Genomic DNA, 22,646 nt, shown 5'->3' with positions numbered 1-22,646 from the left:
GATAAATATGAACTACTGACTACTTTGAAATCAAGCACGTGAAATTTGGAGGGGGAGCACGTATGATATTTTCTTAAGTGTTCACCACCACACGAATTTAGGAGGGAAAAAAGATTTCAAACGTCAGACAATATTTTAAAAGGGAAAACAGGTTTATTTCATGCAATTTACAATAAGCTAGTGTTATGAAAAGGAGGTTAAAAAACACCCACACATCGTAGTTGTATATTTGTTCTAAAAATGATGGGTAACTGTAACCATCTGAAAACAAGTTGGGAAGCCCTACTAGATGTTCATCCAGGGACACTGCCCGGATTCAGCTCAACATCCGTTTCTGTGCTAATAATCTTGGCTAGTGCAAAAGCATTAAAGCCATGTCAGAATCCAAACTTTGCTGCAATAAGAACACTTCAGAGATAATGAACTGGCACAAAAGGAAACTGTTATTGCTAATCCACTATCCAGGAAATAAAATGTTGCAAGTGTGTCCTCCTGGGCCCTAACACAAATAGCTGATGCACGACTTCCTGCCAGCCCAACAAAACCAAACTGAGTAGGAAGGCCTAGCCGGCCCATGGCAAAGGGAGATTTTCATACCAGGCGTGTATCAGGCCCAAGCCAACGGGGCCTGGGGATGGCTGCATCAGGTACCTGTTCAGCGATCCGTGGGGAACACTCGGATGTTCGGGCTTGGTTCCAGGTCGGTGGATTGGTGCTATTTGGCTGACAGTTCATGTGGACTCACTCTCTTTTAACAAACTTACTTGGGCCAAATTTAGCTTAAGTTGTGCATAAACTTGAACAAAAGTTCTTAAAATGGAGCATGAACCAGGCACCGTACATCAGCCACTATATCCCAAAAGACTGGGCCTTAGAGATGTGATCATTGTTAAGGTGGTGACCATTTAGGTTTAACAGCCTATGAGAGGGACAGCTGTGGGTGTTACAGCTTAAACAAAAAGGAAAGTGAAACCACCTGGAAGTAGGACAGTGACTGTTTACACCAGAACAGATTCCACTCTTCATGGCGGTCACTTCTAAGCATCACCTGTACCCTGGGAAGAGCCCTTTGAACGTTCGAAAGCAGCCGCGTTCACAACAGAACTCACCGGCTGAGTCTCACGGCAGTTTATTCCTTGGTAGGCCCGGCTAAAGTCAAAGGAAGCAAATTTGAAAAGGGATCTCCAGCGACTGTTCTTGAGGAAAGAGGATCTTCCCCAAGTCCCTGTATTCTTAGTTCCATCAACAGTTCTTCAGTTTCAACATTTCCAAAAAATAAAGGGCTGGACAGTTGTGCTGTGTCTACTCGCTGCCCCAAAATGATAGAGGCTGCAGAGCAACAAAATCAAACACACATGGACAAAATCGATTATTTGCAATCAGCTCAGTTTTTCTAGCAAGTATTTTCAGAATTTGCAAGTTGGTAGAAAAATGTAATAGCTGCTCTTTCAAAATGATTTATGCACAATGTCTAATTGCAACTGGACCTTCAAACTAGCCCTGGGAAGTGTTGTAGCCCTTAGCATTTCGGTATTCAAAATAATGAGTTCCTTCGATCTGACAGTTACGCTAGGCAAACTGAACAATAAAGCGTAGTAGATTTAGCCCTTTAAAGCCTCGGTTTGGCAGTAACCCTTTAAAGACAGTTGCCTGTTGCAGCAAGCCACAAGATACTAGAAGGAACCATACAAGGAGTTTGGAAAGGGTCCCACATACTTTAAGTGAATATTTATGGGATTCTGCCTGTTTCTGAGATCTGGGTATGCAACAGAGAACCAACTAACTGGGAACCTGACAGCTTGAAACAGATGCAATCTAAACAGGTATCAAACAGACCGGGGAGCAGTGTCAGGTGACACACGTTTCAATAATGCTTTTCAAATACTGAAGCAACGGGCTGGCAAGCCAGAGGTGGTCTCGGAGGCAACAGGGCCGTTTCTCAGGGGATGACATGTTCCAAGGAGAGCAGCTCCTGGGACCAACTTTAAGAGTAACTTTGTTGGAGAGACCTGCATTCAGATCTGGCGAAAGGGCAGGTCTGCCCTCTGAAAGCAGAGAACAAGACAGAGGTAAAAGTTCTTCCCCGGCCTTCCACCAAATAAGCTCTACACTGCGCTCCAGGCTCTCTCACTCACTTCCTGCTTGGATGAAAAGCCTGTGTCCTCTCTGACACCCTCTTAGCGCTCCTCAGGGAGCTGTGACTCTTGCCACGTGCCAGAACAAAAGGTGGATTAATCTGTTTTCATTTACTTCAGCCAGAGCGTGCTATTTGCACTTCAAATTCACTCTTCTGTGCTGCTGCTCGTGCCCAGCAGAGGTTCCCCAAGAGCCTGCGCAGGCCCGTTTGCTGGGAGCAGGCATCTACAGCGCTTCCCTGCCCTGCGCAGCCCGCCAGCCCCTCGCTAAGCTTGGAAGTGCTATTCTAGTCTGGTCTTGTGAAAACACCACCCCTCTCGCCAAGCCGACCGGCTCCTCTCCCTGAACACAAGCAGAATTGGACCTGTCAAAATAAGCAAGCTTTACTTTCAGCCCTGAAAATCCACGCGGCTATGGAAGAAAGAGCAGCCTTTTATTCTGACTTTCATCAAGAGCAGTTTCCTATCTTCTGGTCAGTTATACCTGTCTGTGCAAGCCCTTTCTTTCACCCAGGACAGAAACCAAGACAATGGGGGTGCACAGATGTAACTAGACTTGATTTTTTCTAGCAGAATTGCTGATTGGTGTTGAAAGATGAAAGGAGCTCACTTGGCTCGCAGAGGCCAGCATGAGTTTGCAGGTGAAGCAGACACCTGAGAACATGATCCTGGGTCACTGAGAACTGGAAATTCAATAGCGGAGACTTCAATTTGAGAGCCTAGGCCTCTAGATATGATTAGATCGAGTTGGGTAAAACTAACTTTGGAAATACAATTAAATTCAGAGTCACCATTGCTTGAGAAAAGGTGACAGGTATGCATATTTTATTCCCAGTCCCTTTCCTTCTCCAACACCAAGTAACAGGCCTCCACAAAACCAAACCCCAAATGCTGGCTTTTCCCTGGTTTAAGTGTAAAGAGATGTCTGTGGTAAAATCAAGGTTTTTTACGAGTTTTAAACTCGGGTTTAAAGAAAAGGGGCAGGATGGTTACAAAACATCTGTGCCATGTTTGAAATCGCAGTGAACATCAGTCCAGGGGCATGCCTGCACCACAGGGCTGCTGCTGCTCACGACAGGGACAACACTGAGGCAGCCGCATCTTCCTGCGTGGCCGCAGCTCTGTGGTGGCAGGACCACGCCTGCTTCCTCGCACGAGCAGCTCTGCTAGCCCAGCCGGGTCCGCACTACGGGTTTTGCTGCCGAACCATGTCAGCTAGAAGGTGCGGGCGGCCCTTTTACACTCCCGCGTGACACACCTTGCAACACAGGCAAGGGCCAGTTCTCGTAGCCCCTCGGTCCATGCAGGGAACTGCAAAGGACTCGGCACACGGAGATGGAAGACGCCTGCGCAGCGAGGAGAGGACAGGAAACTGGGCTTTGCACACAATACAGACTGGCACGGACAGAAACACTGTAGCTGGGGGAACTGCGGCTGCTATCCAACCCTGTGGTGCCACGTGGCTGCTAAATCACTCCTGACCTTGAACGAAGCAAGGTTAAAGGTTGGAACAGTTTTGCTATCCTTGATTGCTACAGAACCATGCAGATGTAACAGCTGGTACTGATACAATTGTTACATGTGTTGATAACCAGCCAGACAAAGTCTCTCTTGTACAAGAAACTACCCTGGTTGCTCCTTGGGGTCACGTGTGCCTTTTGCTTCATTCTTTTCCTTGATAACCTACCCAGGCTCAGGACATTACACCTTGGCCTGCAATACTGCTTTGCCGCAGGGATAAAGCAAATCTGTCCAAATGTGAAGAGTTTAGTTTCGAATACACCGCAAAAGCTTCACCATAACTGCCACCAGAAACCCGCGGCGAGGATGCAGCTTACGCTGGGCTGAAGGAGTTTTCGGCTAGCTCAACTCAAAGGACTCTTGCCAGCATCTGCACAATCTCCCTCCCCAACTCCTAGCCCACGCAGCTTTGCCGTTAAAACCCCCATGTAGACCCAGACTCGACTATCTCATTAGCACAGCAAAATGTTCTAAAGTTTTCGGTTTCAAATGCAAAAAACGCAAAACTTCAGGGGAAACTACTGGTGCCCTGGAGACTCTTTTGATAGTACCTGCACCTTAGTGAAAACTTCAGATGTTCAAAAGTCTGAAGCTAACAACAGTAACAGCAAGAACAGAGGGGTAGCTGGGGTGGTTTGCTATGATACCTTGCAACATCGTTTATAATTGCCTATTCGTTTTGGGGGTTTTTCTTTTTCTGCTGAAGTAAAAGACAGACAACAGCTCTGTGAGGTATCAGACATAGAAAGTGCAAAATGATTAGAACTTGCCCCCCCCATTTTGCTATAACAGGTGTCCAATGTAAACCAGGCTGCAGATAATCCCGCTAAAAATGCAAACCCTTTAAATGGTAAATATTCCAGTGAAAAAAGCCACTCTCTAAAAGTGACCCCTTTGATAAATAATTTCAAGTTTGTTCAATTTGCTCTCTTTGTTACTTGTGTTTTGCTGCCCTCATCCTTGAGGATTTCAGCTGATTTCTGAGAACCAAAACTTCTTCTTTTGTGTACTAACCAATGAAACAGAAAACACAACAGCAGATTTTGGAACAGCAACAGGACGTTTGGGTTATTTGCAGACACTAAAAATGCCGAGTTTCCTCCGAGGAGCGCAGCAGGAATAGACGAAGACTCCCTACAGGCTGCAACTCCACGAGCCACCGAGGCTGAAGAACACGGGTCATGTCAAGCTGCTTGAAACAGTGGCTATTGCAGCTGAGGAAGTGCTTCAATATGCAGTTTGAAACAAACAATTATTATGCTTATCTTCAGATACACAGGATTTACTTATTACTATCTAGGGGAAATTTAGGCATTAACTCTAACCTGATAAAATATGGATGCCTAAAAAAGTATAAAAAGTATAAACATTTCCCCTGCAGAATAATTCCATTTTAGTAAATTCAATTATGTTTTAACACCTTAAAGAAAGACAAGCACTGTATGTGGTACCGCAGAGGGGCAGCAGCCTCCCGTGCAGGCCGTGCCCACGGGGCAGAACACGTTACAAACCCTTTCAAGCATTCAATGCATGGACGGCCACTGAGCCCATTGCTTGCCCTACTTAGTAGAAATGGTTTTACAAACAGCTCCAGGCAAACTTTTCCCAGCGTACAACAGTTTAAAAAAAACTACAGGTGGACCCTAGGCGCTTGCAAGTCTGGTTTCACGTGAAGCATTACACGCTTCAGTGGTAGAAGATATGGTATATGCACAGATGCTGAGGTTGTTTCATTAAACAGGCTGAAATGCGTTTAGAATTCCAGACAGTCTCTGACGAGCCTTTTTAAGCTGCTCCATCTGAAGCTGTGCAGCCCAGTGAAGCTGCAAGAATTGAGAGCTTTCCTACTGTCAATTTGGTTCCATCAAATTCAAAGATCATGGTAACGGTTTTGTTTAAAACAAACGCTCCAGACTTCCGTATTAAGTTACCACAGGCCTGTCCCCAAAAAACTGAGTCAAGTGTTTCCACGCAGCGTTCTTAGAAAAAATCAGAAAGAACTGCACAGTTGAAACAACAAGGAGATGGACTTGTAAACATCCTGAATATTCAAAGCAATTAATTCCAATTTTTAATTGGGTGAGTTCATGTTCACACTTCAGGGCAATTTTAAACCCACTCACAAGAGATCGGAATCTAGCACTAACCGGCCACGCTCCAGCTCTCAAAAATACCTAATGAAATCCAAGAGGAACTCAACACTTGCAGGCAATTTAAGAAGTACATACGTTTGGGTAGAGCAGACACTTGGAAACAACAGACCAGATGCTCAGGTGTAAAATTCATTTTTAAAAATTACCGATTCTCTTTTCGAACATCTGGCTAAGACTGGAGCTTAACTTTTCCAGGAGGAAGTTTTGACAGGAGGAATGACTCAGACAAGGGACATTTTCTCTAAGTTTAGTCTTCCCTTTGTATACTGAAATAAGCCATCTCTCCAGCCATGACGCGCACCCTTCCTCTCCTACGGGACCTCTGCCTGGAGTGTAATTTTTTACATGCTAGTCTCAGCTGATCTCCTACACCTTTCTGACATACGAGAGCGTGTCACAGAGCCATAAGGAATGTGCAGTGTAAGACAGTAAACTGGGGCTGCCATTGATTCTGAGACAAACAATGTAGGCCCAAATATTTGCATTTATGGGCTGTAATATATACGTAGCACCAAGTACATTGTCCTTTAATTGTTTTCATGATTAATACCAAAACCACTTCAAACTGATCGACATTGGGTCAGCCAGCACCAGGTGGAAGTGCTACATGTCTCAGAGGAAAATAGGAGTGCATGGTGGTTTCTTTCCATGTGACCAGTATTAGTCAGCCCATGAGAGAGTACAACCATGCACTAGAACCAAAGCTTAACACACTCTCACAAAATCTATTCCCATTCAGTAATCTTGCAGTGCTTTCAGCCAGTTTATACCAGCTTATAGGCAAAAATGGTTCAACCCAGAGCAACAGAAAATTGTCTAAATCAGATCTCTTCTTTTCACAGCAAGCCTCTTCCACGTGACAATTCACTGCATCTTGGAATAAAAGAGGAAAAAAATCTTCAGTGTTCAATACTGTCTTCACATCCTGGAACCTCGCTCTTGCAAAATCTGGAAGAGAGAGTTAAAAATCACATAAGTGAAAATTCCCCAAATATCACACCCAAAGCCTGGGCACCACAGAGAGAAAGTCACCGTGGCTCAGCTGGGTGGGAACATCGCAAAGAGGCAGTTTACGGCCTTTCCTAACACAGATGCCTTAACACAGAAGAGCAAAAACTGGCTGCCTGGTGTCAGTCACCTGAACGAACAGGTCGCCATGAGCCGCGCAAGTCACACGAGCAGGAGGAAAGCTGCAGGAACGGCAGGTACGTGGACTGGGCCAGCTTCTCTGAGGACAGTGCTGTTGTCACCTACTTGTGACTAGGCAAGGGAGCTCACCTCCTGTCTGGACTTTTATTCCATTAATTATCCTTGCTCTCATAACATTTCTGGAACTTTGTTTCAGCTGCAACCTCTGTCACTTACAACAGCATGAAAAAGTGCACAAGCCACACAAGATGTGCCCAGCAAACCTGGCGCGGACGCACTGATAGTGGGAAAGAACCTGCAGACAGATAATGTTTGGAAGGAACCAAGCGCCTAAGGCTGCTTATACACGTGCTCCAGGGTGGGACACTTTCATTAGAGCCGCTCTAATTAAACCACCCGCAGCGCCTCGTGCGGTCAGCGTCCCGCAGTACAAGATGGCGGTGAGGGCGCTTTAACTAAGGCTCGTTCAATGGGCTTCAGTCAAAGCACCCCCGCCGTCATTTTGAAACGTGGGACCCTGAACACAGAGCGCTGCAGTACATTGGAGCGTTCCAATTACAATACTCCGGCAGAGTTGATTAATCACATGTATTTAATTAATTATCCTTGTAACATTTCTGGAACTTTGTTTCAGCTGCAACCTCTGTCAGTTAGAACAGCATGAAAAAGTGCGCAAGCCACACAAGATGTGCCCAGCAAATCTGGCGCAAACACAGCAATAGCGGGATTAATCGAGTCTGCTCCGATGGACGTGTAAAAGTGCCCTAGGAGTTTATATGAGTGAGGCCACTGTCTGCACAGAACAGGTTATTTGTAGTTGCCACCACATCTAACCCGATTTCCTAAAGCAACCCAGGGCATGACGTATATGGCAAATTCAAAGGTGAGGCTGCTCACTCCACAGAACAATTGGGCAGGCTTCTGAAGCATGAATGCTACCTGCTGGCTGATGTATTATTTTTTTTTAAATTGCTTGATCACTCAGGAATATTTGTGTTTGCTATATTTTCATGTAACGTATCAGCTCGTGCAAGTCCCCTTACGCCTGCAAAGCATTCTGGTCCTTACACTCCGTGGGGCTCCATTTTCCACACGCTACCTGGCCAGTACTTTGTTTTTCACCATACAAGGCAGGCACTTAAGTGGCTTTAAACTTCACAGTGAGCGGGCTTCACCCACGGACAGCCACCAAGAACTACTTTTCCATAGGATTCAATTAGCTCACAGTGTCACAGCTGCAAGACCCTATGCTTGTAGGCAGAGCCTACAGAGACTGGCAGACCCATCACTCCAGTCCTGCTCTGCAAACCAGGTATCTGGTACAAACCTGTCTTAGTAAATGAATTACCAGTTCATATATCAAACCCCTTCTGTTCCACCGTGTCCACCTTTCCCAGCCATGAGAGCTGAGCCTGTCCTCACCCTGTGAGGGCAAGGGGCAGATGCCCATTTTTGCCAGGAGAAGCCTGTTTACAAAATTATTCACCTCAGAAATTAGGTTTTGGAAAGGTGGGGTTTAAAATATATTTTCGGGAGAAAACAGCATTTGAGTTTGTGCCCCTGAACTATCTGGTGACTCCACCCTGTGCCACCTGTTCACATGGAGCCCATTTCTCCTCTGCTCGCCCCCAGCTTCCTACTGACGGTTTGGACCTTTTTGCCACAAATGGTTTTTGCCTCCTTCCATCAGGAAAGGGCTCCTGGTTCCTGTTCTCGGGTATCTGAGTGCTTAACGTTCCTAGGTTCAGGGCTTTAAATGCAATGGCCAAGAAGTAATGAGGAGCACAGCGACACTGCGAATCACTTCCACAGTTTGGCTCTGCAGGAAACCTATGAACAAATGAAGGGGCAAGTGCAGACTGCAGAAAAGACAATGCAACAGTGCTGAACGTGCATGGCACGCAAGTACAGAGCAGTATTTACAGAGCAGTCAGTGGAAATAGGCCCAGCCGATACCTCGCCCTTGTGGTGCCAGCAAAGGCACACAGCTCCCACCACCAGCAAAAAGGATGTTGGAAGCTAGACACGCTAAGGCAGGGACGGGCAATTATTTTGGGCGGAGGGCTGCTTACTGAGTTTTGGCAAGCCATTGAGGGCCATGTGACAGGCAGCCAGGGGCAGATAAATATTCATTTTCTAAATTTTTCAGGGGCCCCGCAGACCGGCTAGAATGGCCTGGCACGCCGCACCTGGCCCCTGGGCCGCATTTTGCCCACCCCTGTGCTAAGGAATCCCCTAAGGAATCCTTCCAGTGGAATTTGCAGCAGGGTCCAGCTCATCACCAGTTAACGTCCACACCTGGAAACACATCACACACTCTACACCTATGAAAATGGAAGCTGCTTAACTGCCCAATGGCTCCACACCTGAGGTTTAAAAGGAAATATCCGTTTTAAGAGAAGGTTGGCATATACTTAGGGGCAAGTTTGTGCAATATAAAACTATGCTTTTCCTGGGGGGTTTTTGTTTTTTTTTAAAGAAAAAGAAAATCAGCCAGCAAGGGGTAAAGCGGTTGTAGTCACCTAGGATAGCACCTGTCCTGCTGTGCACGTGCTGAGAGATCTGCCAGGACCACAGGTCTTAGGGGCCCTCAGGTGTAAGCTTTACTCTGAAGTATTTAAGTGCAGGAGCACAGTGCTTCCTAGGTCTGCACCGGGGTCCTGGCTCAGAACGGATTCTGACAGAGGGCCTCCACCTCTTGACTCACCAACAGTACTGCCAGTGGCACCTGGATTTTATTTGGTGGTCGGATCCTTTCTAGATTAGGAGAGCAGATGACAGCATAATTAATGGGTCTATGAATGTCTAAGCAAAGATTTTTAGATAGTTTTTAATAAATACTTTAGAACATCTCTCACTCAGTACGTACGCCATCATTAATAAACCTCAGCAAGCTAGGCTGTTAATTAAAAGCACTGAGTGAGAAATTGCAGGGAAAAACACAAGTGAAATCTGAGTATGCCAGCCCTTGAAAAAATTACTGAAAATTGTTAACAAAGGGACTGGGGAAGAATGCCTGTGCTGCCATGGAGCCCAAAACCACACTCCTTACCCTTCCAACTAAGAAATAATTAATTGCTCTATTTAATTGTAATACAGTCAATCACCAGTGCCCACATATAGTATAGTAGTGCCCATAATGTGTGGGAGCTCTCCAAACACAGAAGACCGCCCCTACTCTGAGCACAGTACAACCTGTTAAGTGAACCTCAGAAGCATGCATCTTACTACTCAAGCTAATCGTATGGCAGCAAACGTGTGCCTTAGCTCTATTATCCAGGAAACTTCACCACAGTATACTCACTAAGTGCTACGCAACCACCTGTGATGTCATGTCCCCCCCCAAAGCAGCTGAATAAATCATGTGATGAATTCCAGAGTTCGTTTCTGCACAGGAGTGGCATCCCTTTAAAGACGTAGTAATGAACTTGCTTAATGCATTTAACATCATACTTCCAGCCTGGAGCATCTGCGCACAAAGGTTGATTGACTGGGTTCAATCTGTTTTTTATTAGTTTAGCTTGTGTGGGCAAATTACATCACCCTGAAAAAACGCTTCCTTGTGACTGAGACTCCTCGAAATGGACTCTGCATACTCCCACCCCTGAAGCGCACTGCCCAAGTACTAGCCAGACAGCTGCACCTAGACCGCGGGGTCCCTCACCACCGCTCTTCCACTACCACGGCCTTCCTCATCACTTCTCCTGAACACCCCCAGGGTGAGGGGACAAAGGGGCCTGCACCTGGCTACCTGAATTCCTTCCACTAGCTCTTCAGATCCAAGTAAGCAACCTTTGAGGAGCCTCTGCATAGGCCAACTTCTGCCACAGGCAATCAGTAGTCTCATTCAGGAAGGTGGGATGAGGGACTTGAGTACTTTGTCCAACTGGGCCTCAGATCTTGAAGACAGGCGCAGAACACCACTGCACAGAAGCGAGTGCATATGGTGCTCCATCAGCAGCTTGACAGAGTTCTGCAACTAGGATGCGTCTAAGGCCCGTTGCTGAGGACACGCTGGCTCTAGAAGAGCTACTGCACGCTCCCGGGTGGCAGCCCCTCCACTTTTGAAGTTACTATATACACACATCTGGCCACACCTCAGAGCTGCACCGAGACTGGCTAGTCACCTCGCTGGGGTCACTTGACCCCAGTTGTCTTTTCCTGCCTAGTCCACACTTACTTCTCTTGCTTTTGCCATTCCCTTCCTGGCTTCGCTTCATCTTGTCCTTCCTGCAGCAGTGTGCATCTTCCCTACCTTACCCCACCACTCTCTTGCTTTTTTCCCATATCATTTCCCTGCCCTCTTGAGCCTCGCCTTCCCTCATGAACAGGGCCTGGAAATTTTACTAGGCACCTGATTTCCAGAGGATTAAGCCTCTAGATTTACATGGGTAGGACAAAAGGAACTGCCCGAGGCAGCCACCACCTCCCTCCTTGCTATGAGGTTGGGATTCCTATTATGTTTCTGTCCCTGCTCCGTGACTCCGGCCTGAAACCATGGCCGGGCAGTAATACACCTGTTGTGTTCGCTGCTGCACAAAGCATTCTGAACGGGCGGGAAAGCAGAGATGCTCTGTCCGCTCTCACTCTCGGAGAAGCTTCGTGAAGCAGCAGGGCACTGGAGGCAGAGTCTGCGGGCAGAGTCCATGCGTGCATGCTCATGTACATCTGGAATATTCTTAATGACAATAAAGCCTATTTATTTCTTTTAGCATAAAGATTAGATTCTCCTGAAGCAGATGACCGTATTGGAAGCAACTGGTGAGCAGATTTCTCCTACCTTGGCAGCAGCCACTGTTACACTGTGCCTGCTTCTGGAACATTTTAGCACCTCAAGATAAACAGCTTTTCTAATCTATGTGCAAGCAGCACTGAAGGAATCAGCATAAAGACTATTTCTAGCTGTACAGATGAGAAACTGGAGTATGATCCCATGGGATGAACATCTTTAACTTCCAGTGACTTCAGTGTTTTCACTATAGTTTGCGTTACCTGGGAGTCCAGTCTCTAACAGAAGCTCTGCAGCAGAACAGACGTAGCTAATACCAGACTGAGGGACCATTTTCTGCAGAAATCTTTGTTGTCCCTCCAGATCATGGCTTTAAGAACTCCAGGTTTGCTCCTTCGTCATTCACACGAGCGACGTGAACTTTGAGAGCACGCTCTACAGGAGGATCGCCAAGCAGTAATACAAGATGCCCGCTCCCCACGTGGGTTCTTCCCTTTTATACACGTAGTGACCGGAGCACGACGACCACATGACCTGCCTGTGTTCACAGGGGGCTTAAGCCAGGACAGAATACAGAGCTTCCAACTCCATCTTGCATTTTGCTTAGACTATCTTTGCTGATTTATATTTCAGAAGGATAAGTCTGTTAATATATTGCCAACCCAGACATTTAGTGAAGGTATGGTACTACGTGTTTCTGTTAAACACCGCTGTATACAAAATAGTTGACCAAAAAAACCTTCAGGAAGTGTAATTAAGAAACCACAGAGAACAATTTCTATCCAAAAATATTTGCCACTAGAGTGGAAATAAGAGACTTTCCGTGTCCCAGAATAGCTTTGAGAAAAAAACAGAACCCATCAGTGCAACCGGTAATAGAAGTGTTACTTATCACAGAAAGCACGGCAGCCAGAAGGGGTCTTCTTATGTTATCACCATCTATGCAACAGATGCTACTCTAGATCTATTACTATTTTTCACCCGATACTAGGTAAAAAGGCAACTATGACCACAGGACAAGTACACCAGGGCTAGCCAAAGGATGATACTGGTGGGGCGTGGGGGTTGGATGGGACAGTGGAAAGCATGTGGGTAAAGTCCTAAAGCAGCTAGTGCTCACCATCACATTTACACTTAATCTGAGTCATTCATATCGTAATCCGTCTCTTCATCCTCGCTCTGAGCGGCATGCAGCATGCAGCAAGTGTAAAGAAAGGAAGGGAAAAGAAAAATTACAAGTGAGTCAGAGCCAAGGCAAAGAACAATCCACTTATACTTGAAGTACTTGTTTGAAGTACTTGAGGCTTTTTTTAAGTTGACCCCATCATCCACACGTCAGTCAGACAATCTCAAGCAGAAACAAAGATAAGCAGCAGGAAAACCCGTTTTCCTATCTCTCCTATACATCTATCAGTGGGCAGCTCTTAATGGTGCCACTCAGTACAGCAGTCATCCACCACAATGAAAAGGCACAGTATGTGTTGAGACAGTTTTTTCAAGAGCACTACAGCTGGTACCAGAAATCTGAGAGCTCTGTCGCAGCTTCATGTGTGCGCGCGCTCTTAGCACCCGGAAACCTAGCTCTGGAGGCCAACATCAGGAATAGGATCTAGACATCCTCTCCAGAGGCAGGTCAAGAAAGTGGGTGTGGAAGAGAACGGGATTTGGGAATGGAGAATTCTTTGAAACAAGCTGCCTTTGTACCTTGGCTATCATTAATGCCACTGGAACAGTGAAGCCATCACCTCCAAGGTTACTTCACTTCCCTGAGCTACATTAAAAGTTGCAGGGGCATCCAAGCTGTGACACAGTGGTTAAGTGGCACCTCTTCATCCCCCTTCTCTCCCCTCTGCCCATCCTGTCTCTCACCCGTTGACTCCTCAATCTACATCTTCACTGACTGCCTGTCTCGCATGCAGCCCAGCCCAGCCTCTGGCTGTTTTACGTTGCGTTCCATCCAGGAAGAGCACGCACCAACTGCAGGGACTTCCTCAGCCTGACGAGGGGGTTTTGAACCCAAAAGCTTGCTTAATTTGTTTTTTTCCAACTATTTAAGTTGGTCTAATAAAAGATATCAGATTAACCTTGTCTACCTCTTCCTCAACACACCCAGAAGCTGGTAGGGAGGCTGCTTTCCTCATGACAGCCAGCTGTTCTTCCAAATTTGCACGTTATTACATTTCACTCGAATGCTGAGGAATTTATTCAACTAGTTATAAATGGCAGAAATCAGTAAAACTGAGCTTAGACAGAAATCTAACTCAAAAGCCAAATGGCAAAACATATATAAACCATATTAAAAAAAATGCAAATACCCATGGCCAGAGCCCTTGGAGGCTGTTTTCCTTACTTAGCTTCTCTGACCTAGGCCAGGGGTGTCCAAGAGACAGCCCACAGGCCAGATCCAACCCATGGAGCCATTTCACTTGGCTGGGGGGCAGTCCTGCTGGGGCTGGGAATTGGATAGCAGGGTGAGCAAGGGCAGGGCCTGCTACCGAATTCCTGTGTCCAAAGTCCCACTGGTGGCATGTTCTGCCGGCTGGTGGGCAGAGGGGTGGGGGCAGGCAAGAGATGGCTGCTCTAACATGCTAGGGTTGCTTAGTGAAAGCTATCTCAGATTACAAGATTTTGTAGGTTTTATATACGCTAGCACGGTCCAACATCTCATAATGACGCATGCTGTGTGGTATTTAACCACGACAGTTTACGTGTCAGCAAATCTTCCCTTACGACACTTCGGTGTTTCGGAGGTCCCAGGGTACTGATCAGTATTAGCAATGCGTCACTTTAGAAAAAAGTTAACACTTTACAATACATGTCACTGGGGAACCTTTTTCATATCTTTGGAAGCTATTATTTCCTGTTCTACCCAAACTAGACAACCCATGCCGAGCGTGAAGAAAACACTAGATAAAAAACCTCCAGGAAGGAAAACAGCTAGAGAAGTTAAATTAGCTGGTGTTGCTCCTAAGATATGATTTTTTGCATTGTGAATTAACACTATTATTCAAGATACTGGTGCCTCTTTCATGGCTGCACTGACATAAGCAGTTTTCAAAGCCCTGACACAAGAGCTCCTGTCAGTCACCTAACAACTGCTGGCACAGACAGACAACGCGTTCATGTTTTAATGTAGTGACAACATGTTGAAGGTCAAGCCAGGCACTATTTAGTGCAGAGATGGCCAACCTGTAACACACATGCCACAGTAACACAGGGAGCTTCGGTGTGGCACATGAGCTCCAGGCATTCAGTTCAGGGAATGCTGTGGTCTTGCAGCAGCATCCTGCCGAGCCCAAGCCTCCATTCCTCCAGCCCAGGGCACAAACTATCAGATACACCTCACCTCTGGGGCCAGTGATCAGAGCAGCACCAGGCTGGGGGAGCATAACTTGCTGTGCACCTGCCAAAAAGGTTGGCCACCACTGATGTAACAGATTATGGACCTGAGAAAAATCTCTCTCAAGATAACAGGCCCCAAGGACTAGTTATGATTTAAAATGATCAGAAAGGCCCAATACCTTCCAAACCCAAGACTATTTGTTCAAGGCAACTCTACCCCTTCACCAAAATCCATCATCCCTCCAACACAGCACAATGTACTTCAAAAGAAATATTAAAAGAACAACCCTCCCCATTCCTCTATTCACAACACGTCTTTGAAAAAATATCCCCTCTTTGCATCTGCACAGGCCACACACGGATTCTGGTTCATTACATCTTCAAACTTACTGCTGCATTTTGGCAATCTGCCTGCTCTCCTATCCTGACAAACTCCAGCTTGATGTGTGTTAGTCAGTACGTAAGAACGGAGCTCTGCTTGTATCTCGGCATGCTTTCACCCACCTGCTTTCTGAAATGACTTTGCTTGGAACCACAGAGATCTTTCAACTGTCTAACGAGACGCATGTGCACTCAGTGCAGAAGGCTTCATGTGCATTTGTGGCCACAGATCAGGTCTATGCTTGTTCTTGGTTCTTAACCTGCCTGATTCTGATCTCATACTACTTCCCATTCTGCTCACTTCACACAGCGCAGGGCTCCCCTGTGAATCAAGATTCCTCAGCATTAAAGAAGCTACAGCATTCCCCAGGGCCCATCTACTAACTTGTTCATTTCAAAACAGGGCGCAAATTTTGGCATCTCTCAAATGTCTGAGTGCAAGAGCTGCACTGTACCAATTCTAGACTCTCTCACCGGTGAAGCCGATGGTGGTCTGCTTCAATCTTTTAGATATTTTCTATCGAGTCCAGTCAAGTCCTGGGCCCTACAGAAGCACGCTGCTGCAGAAGCATCACTGAAAAGCCATGCAGAGATCTGCACTGTGTTCAGGAGTTCCACTTCACTAATTTTTTCATGGTGGCACACACCAACATTTAAGTTCCCGTACTGAAATGCATTTTACATCATTCTGTGCATGTGCTGCCTAAGTATCACACCGCCCCTCATCCAGAGGGTTTCATTTTCTTTAATGCAAAAAGGTGGCTCTGGCCATGCAGATCTGTTTGGGAGGATGACCCATGTATAGGGTCTTAACATTTAATCATGTTCACTATTTTTTTGTGGCTATGTTAACTCTCTGTAACTTCTTTTGTGTCTCTTGTGCCAGAGATGCATTTAAACAGAAGTCACTCGTTTTACTAAATTAACCAAAAATAGTTTTAAAATGCTGAAAGCTTTATGTACTGAAGTCTCACTTGAATCCTACATTGCCACACTGCATTTCTGCACACCAAAGCACAGTCTTCTGCCATGCATGCCTAAAGATATCAAGCCACAGAAACATGAGAACACGGTAATAAATGCAGCAGACACGAGCTTACAACGAACAATGTAAGCAGGTCACAACTGACAGTGAAAGTCCCAGACCAGTTTTGTGGGGTTTTTTTCCTTCCTGTGTATTTCCTGAAAGCCAAATATTAAAGCTTGGCATTTTACTGGTTGTTCTCAGCTGAAACTGTAAACATGTTTACCTGAATGGCAAACTTTGTTGGAAGAAGATGATTAGCTTACCTAGCCGGTATTTGTGTAACCATCTCCAGCCTATAGCCTTCCTAGCGCCTTGTAAATTGTTCAGCACACACAGAGAGGAGGAACGGTATGTTCATTTTTTGTTTGGGCAGGGTAACTATAATCCAGTTGTGTCATCCATCACTATTATCTCTGGAAGCCAACTAACCGTGCATCTGAGACCTGCTACCTGCTACCACCTCTCTGTGGAGCTGATTATGCAGAGGAATGAGGACTGAGTGGAACCCCGAGGCCTGTGAGCTAACTACTGCCCTGCAAGCAAGTATCTTCACTTGGGAAAATATGTCTATAGCTTCTTGCAAGTGACCATGTTCTTCAGGTGCAATACGCTACATCCACACTCTCATTTGAAAGAACATTCCTGCCAGGGTGAAGTACTGCTCTTCTGCACGGGATCTCAGATTCTCAGCTGAAGACAGAAGAGATTCACCGAGGCTCAGACAGGGCAGTATGCAAGTCAGGGCTAGTACAAATATTCCATTTACATTTCTTGTTCTGTAACATGAGAGACATGTTGGGTGGGGCGACTCCTTTATTTTAACCCGTATGGTTTATAGCCTCGCACAATGGAAACAGAACTGTAACCAGTCTTGGGGGAGATACAAGTATTTAACAAAGTCTGCCAAACTTTCTTTTGGAGTACCAGGCCCCATCTAGCTGCTTTTGCATCTTCTGTTTCCTCCCCCCAGCGCTCAGTAGACTTACCTTTGCTTTTTCACTGGGCTCGCTCGTTGTGCCATACGGTGTATTATGCAGCTCCTTCGAGACAACACACAGAAATTCAGCCTGATCTTCATTTCCGTAGTTATAGGAAGAACCAATACTGACCAACTGAAAGAGGAAAGAAAGTCTTAGGGGCATGTCTGTACAAAATCATTCATACTGCCTTTTCTCAACTCCCTGAGCTCCAGCACGAATGCAAATAACTATCAATGCCACCAATCTGATGTCAAAGCACAGCAGCTCCATTTCAGGATTTTAAGAATCTGCTGATCTGAGGGTGGAATTGCCTACACAAACTGTTACAAAGGCAGGTCAATGAGAAGCAGTAGCTGGAGACCTCCCTCTTCTTCAAAGTTAATTAAAAAAATATCTGCATGTGGTTTGGTTTAAACAAGCACGTAGCCCCATGCAGGGAGTGCTTGAGCCTGGACAGACACGTGATTTTATTCACAGACTAACCCTATGCTTTTATTTGGAACTGACACAGTCCAGGGTAGGAGGCCACAGTTAGCACTCAAGTGGAAAACAAAGTGACAAACAGGAGTGGGACTTCCAAACCCAGCTGTGTTCTCACTGGGAAGCTGGGTTAGACAGCGCTGCGAGTGGAGGCTTTATGTAATGAAATGTCTTGACAAGCTGCTAGAAGTCCCAGCACGGAATAAGGACCGCTGGTCCCTGGGTGCAGCGGGCTACATTGCTCGTGGCGCTCTGGTATTTCCTGCCTCCCACGTGTCATTTGCAACTAAAGAAAACAGGGCTGGAAGGGACCTCTGAAGGTCAGCTAGTCCACCTCCCTGCTTCAACCATCCACTTACCCAGGGGTAAAGGATTCACACATCCAGCCTCACCTAGCCACCGAGTTAACCAGAACGTATATTAAAAGAAGCAGAAGTAAAAAAGGATGGTAGGTTTTTAGGCCACGGAGAAGATGACAGTTTCGGATACCGTAATGGGATCAGCAAACCAACCTCCTGGACAGATCCTCTATTTACCAAATGCTGTCATAACAACTGCACCAAAGCCATCAGCTGTGCTGTCACAGATGTATGAAAGCCTCTCTCAGCATCCTGATTTTCCATTAAAAAATACCCAAAGTAATTTACCCACAAGATACCCCGGATCATTTTCTATTCAGTTCTCAAAAAGCCTCCACTACTGGCCAGTGGCTCAAGTTTGCTGCTCTTTAGCCACACTGGAAACAGCTAAAAGCTATTGTCTAAAACAACATTATATTTCAGTATCCCAGTGGACCAATACAGATTTCTAAACCATTTGACTATGGGTGGCAGAAGCATCAACAGCTACAGCCAGAAAAAAAATAAAACACAAAATAAAGATGTTACCACCGTTTCCATCAAAAAAGTCTACTGAAGCCATCAAAACAGGCTCTTAGAAACACAAACAGGCCCCTCTGGAGAGCCCAACAGTGCTACTTATCTCCACAACAGGAACCATTTGCACAAGAGGAGTCGTAGGCTAACTTGGCTACTGAGGCACGGAGGATGAGTTGGAGAAGCCTGCCCTGCCTTACAAAGAAGAGCTCAGAAGCCGTGCGGGCACTGGAGACAACTCCACGCACACGCTAGTGACCACTAACCTGCTTCCTGTCAGCCGGACCGTGCCTTTGGAAGAAGCTACTTAAAAAGTTCTGAACCAAACCCCCAAACTGAATGATATGTACAGCTGATGTGGTGTAAAAGTAAGTCTTCAAAATGCAAACACAACAAAAAAAGGAGTCTTTTAAGTCCTTTAAAATCAGCTTAAACAGTTAGACTTTGAAAATACAAATGCATTCAACTGACCCGATACAAGTCCCCAACGGACTTACAGCATAAAATACAAACTGCAGTTAAGTTCTGTGAACAGCCGACTGCCTTCATGCTCCACAAAATAATAAGTCTGACCCGAGAGCAGCTAAACTAACACCTACGGCTATTACTCTGCCAAAAGAAGAAGAAATGCCCTTTTGCTCACTGAGGCTCAGCAAAAACAAATGTTCTCTGAAAACAGCTGTGCTTCAGTTCATACACCCCTGAATCTTCAGCCTCGTGTGTGACAGGACAGCAATTTAATGGCAGCAATGTGTTCATGCAACTGCTGGCAATCATTTTGTTGGCCATGATGAGCCTGGGTGAGCAGTCATCACGCTACTGATCAGCTGGGCACTTCCCAAGTTTCAGATACAGGCTCTTTTGTAATGTTAAATAAACCCGGATTCTTTATAGCTGGCCCATACTAAAGCCTTGCAAAGGGCTCATTCAATAAAATCTGTTCGTGGACATGCTACTGAGAACACACTGCCTATTCAGGCACAACGCCATGCTCAAGGTTTCAGTCCAGAGCCCATTTTCCAAAAGGAGCTGGTCTAGCAACCTCACTGGATTCGTAAGCCTTCCGTGCGTACTAGCACCCGGCCTCTCCTCCTGCAAGGAACTGAATTTCCGCTCTGCCTGCCCTGCCCTGTGCTGCTTCTGAGCATGCATGTGTTAACAACAAGTTTCTAGCCATTCCTACACAGCTCACTTTTCAGCACTGTTTCTTCAAACTTTTTTTAACTCAGGTTATAGGTCAGCATCTTCAAACTGAAATAAAAACCTTTCAGTTAGCATTTACAGTTTCAAAGCAGGGCTCTATTTGTGTGTGCATCTGCACACCCTCAGGAAAGATGCTCCTCTCCAGGCCTCTCACGGCTGGTTTTACAATTTACCCTTTTAAAAGCCCACTCTTCTCTTGCCTGTTTCAACTTCAATGATCTCTTCTCAGGCTGATTTATCTACAATGGGCCCAGAGGACTGTATTATATAGGCCACAGGTTCTCAATACCTGGCCCGCAGCGGGCTGGCTGCCAGACCAGAAACAGCCACGAACCGGCAAAACGCGGCCCCCCAGAACCGGGCAGAGGGGCCGCGGCTCCTTCCGCAGGGTTTGGCCCACTCCCGGCCCAGGGCGTGGGGGTATCCTTACCTGCCTTCCAGCCGCAGTTGGCTGTGACTGCTGGGCTGCGGCCACTTCCAGGCCACAGCATAAAACTTTGGGAACCCCTGATATAGGTTGTTCCCGAGACCATCAAGTTAGCTCGCTACTTTTAGTGCTTTGTTTTTATGCACCAAGATGAATCCACAAGAGAAAGCTCTACAGGGCCTGGCCTCTCGACGTGACCGGTACAAAATAACAGCAAGTCAGTGTATCAGTGTATTCCAGTCCAACACAAAAGTGTTTAGTGTTGTCATGCTGAGAGTTTGCTCCCTGGTTATGTCATATGAAGAGACATATGTCCTCTGTTGCTAACTCTGGGAGAGCAGCTCAGGGGCAGACCGCTTAATGAACTTTATGGCTGGAAGGGACACGATGACATCACGTATAAGATAGAACACAGAATTTCACTAAGAGGTTCTTTAATAAAACCCATAATGTCTTGGATCAGCCGAGACATCTTTTAGAAAGATAACTGGTCTTGATTTAAATTCTGAAGTGACAGAGAGTCCTCAGCATCCATTGAGAAAATGTTCAATATCAGATATTAAAATAGCACAACTCAGGTAAAGACAAATGCTTTCCTGGTGCTGCAAGTCAGGACTTATAGACACTAAAACCTTCTACAGGGATTAACATGAAAACTAAAAATGAATAGCTGCAATTAAATCTATTAGTATTTGTGTTGGCAACATTCAAGGAAAGGTACGGTGTATCTCTTGACGTGTTTCAGCAAGGCCACCGGAGTTGCTCCAGGAATGGCATGGAGCAGGTAGGAAACCACAGCATCGACAGAACAGCAGTAACATAACAGACCTAGACTCTGCTGCATTTCTCGCTGAAGTGTTTTTTGGTTTTTTGTTTGTTTTATTTTGGGGTTTGTGTTTTTTGGGCTTTTTTTTACAAGAAATGGCCTACTGGTTTTCAGCATCCTGCTGCCCTCTACTCTTTCTCCCCAGGGGGAAAAAAGGGAAAGAAAAGTGGGCAGGACAGGATGGGTGGGAACATTTTTATTTTTCCAGAACTAAATGTATTTGGAGGTTTTCAATAATATCATTGCCAGGCTATGCTAGCACCACACTAATGCTAGGACCGGTGCAGTACTCTAGCACTAGAGAGCAAACATCGTGCAGGGCAGAGGAGCTACATTTTGCCAACCACATGACCAGTCATTGTACTTACTGCTGCCACTGCTCTACCCCCAGTCCCCTCCCTGACAAATCTGCCAGCCTGTGGGAAGCCTTTTTCCTTGCACATAATGTGCATCCCAATTTTCCACGGCTGGGTCTGGGGGGAAGGGGGTGGGTTATACGTGAGAAAATATAGCATTGTTTGCACTGCAGCAGTGCCCCTAGGTCCCCTGGGCATAGGGTTTCACCACGCAAGACCCTAGATGGACACATCAGAAGATGGCAGCTCGCCCTCTCAGAGCTTAAAACTGGGTGAACAGGTGGTGCCATAAAGGCAATGTTCAGCACGAAAGCAGCGGTCACAATATTCTGCTGCCTAGTCACCATCAGGTTTCTTGCAGGCAGCATGGCAAAAGAGTTAAAGAGGGATCTGAAGGCCAACAATGACATAGATTCCACCATGTCCGTCAGAAGCGCTTCCCATGCCTGGGGGTAGCACGGCACAAAAACGTAACGAATGGGTGATGAGGGCTGATACTGATGACAGGACCAGAAGCAATGGAGAACCAATGTCCAACGAGGTATAAAAAGACAAGAGGCTGGGCAGGACAGACTCTGGAAGCTCCTGGGAGCACACACAACCCCCTGCGTTTGCCTAACTGCTACAAGAGAGTCCTCAGGGACCTGGTAAATTCCTCACACAAAGCTGGGTGTCTCTCGAAGACAACCTGCAAGTCAGCTACAAGTTGCTGGACTTGATGCAAGATGAGCGGGTGACATTTTTTGGCCCTGTGCTATTAGAAGATCAGAGTACATGATTGTATTGGTGTTTTCTAGACTTAATCTGTACACGTGAATCAAAAAGACTACGTATTAGGGCTGTGCAAAGCTTCGGTAACTGTTTCGATTTGGAGGAGATTCGGCTCAATTCGGGGACCAAATCTCCAAACTGAATCGGGAGACCAAGTGAAAGCTCCAAATCAATTCGAAGCATCCGAATCAATTAGGAAAAGCATCAGAAAAAGATTCGGCCATAGACTAAACAGGCACCTGACAGGTGCCTCCAGCTGGTAAGTCTGCTGGGGTTGGGGGACAGGAAGGG

The 22,646-nt window shown here is 46.2% G+C and overlaps 1 protein-coding gene across 3 annotated transcripts in view; it reads right to left on the bottom strand.

The window, feature by feature from the left end:
* Nucleotides 1–133: 133 nt before the first annotated feature.
* Nucleotides 134–22,646, bottom strand: part of PDPK1 (3-phosphoinositide dependent protein kinase 1) — a 101,718-nt gene continuing 79,205 nt past the window's right edge. For all 3 annotated transcript variants that reach the window (XM_019500399.2, XM_059716789.1, XM_059716791.1), the window contains 2 exons: nt 17,424–17,549; nt 134–6,757 (listed from right to left, as the gene is read on the bottom strand). In XM_019500399.2, coding sequence (XP_019355944.1) covers nt 6,728–6,757; nt 17,424–17,549 — 156 coding nt within the window. In that variant the 3' untranslated portion in view covers nt 134–6,727. The remainder of the gene's footprint in view (nt 6,758–17,423; nt 17,550–22,646) is intronic.

The sequence above is a fragment of the Alligator mississippiensis genome, chromosome 13, assembly GCF_030867095.1.
Source record: "Alligator mississippiensis isolate rAllMis1 chromosome 13, rAllMis1, whole genome shotgun sequence".
Classification (NCBI taxonomy): domain Eukaryota; kingdom Metazoa; phylum Chordata; order Crocodylia; family Alligatoridae; genus Alligator; species Alligator mississippiensis.
The sequence above is the reverse complement of the archived record's forward strand: the minus strand, read 5'-3'. Positions and strand labels throughout refer to the sequence as shown.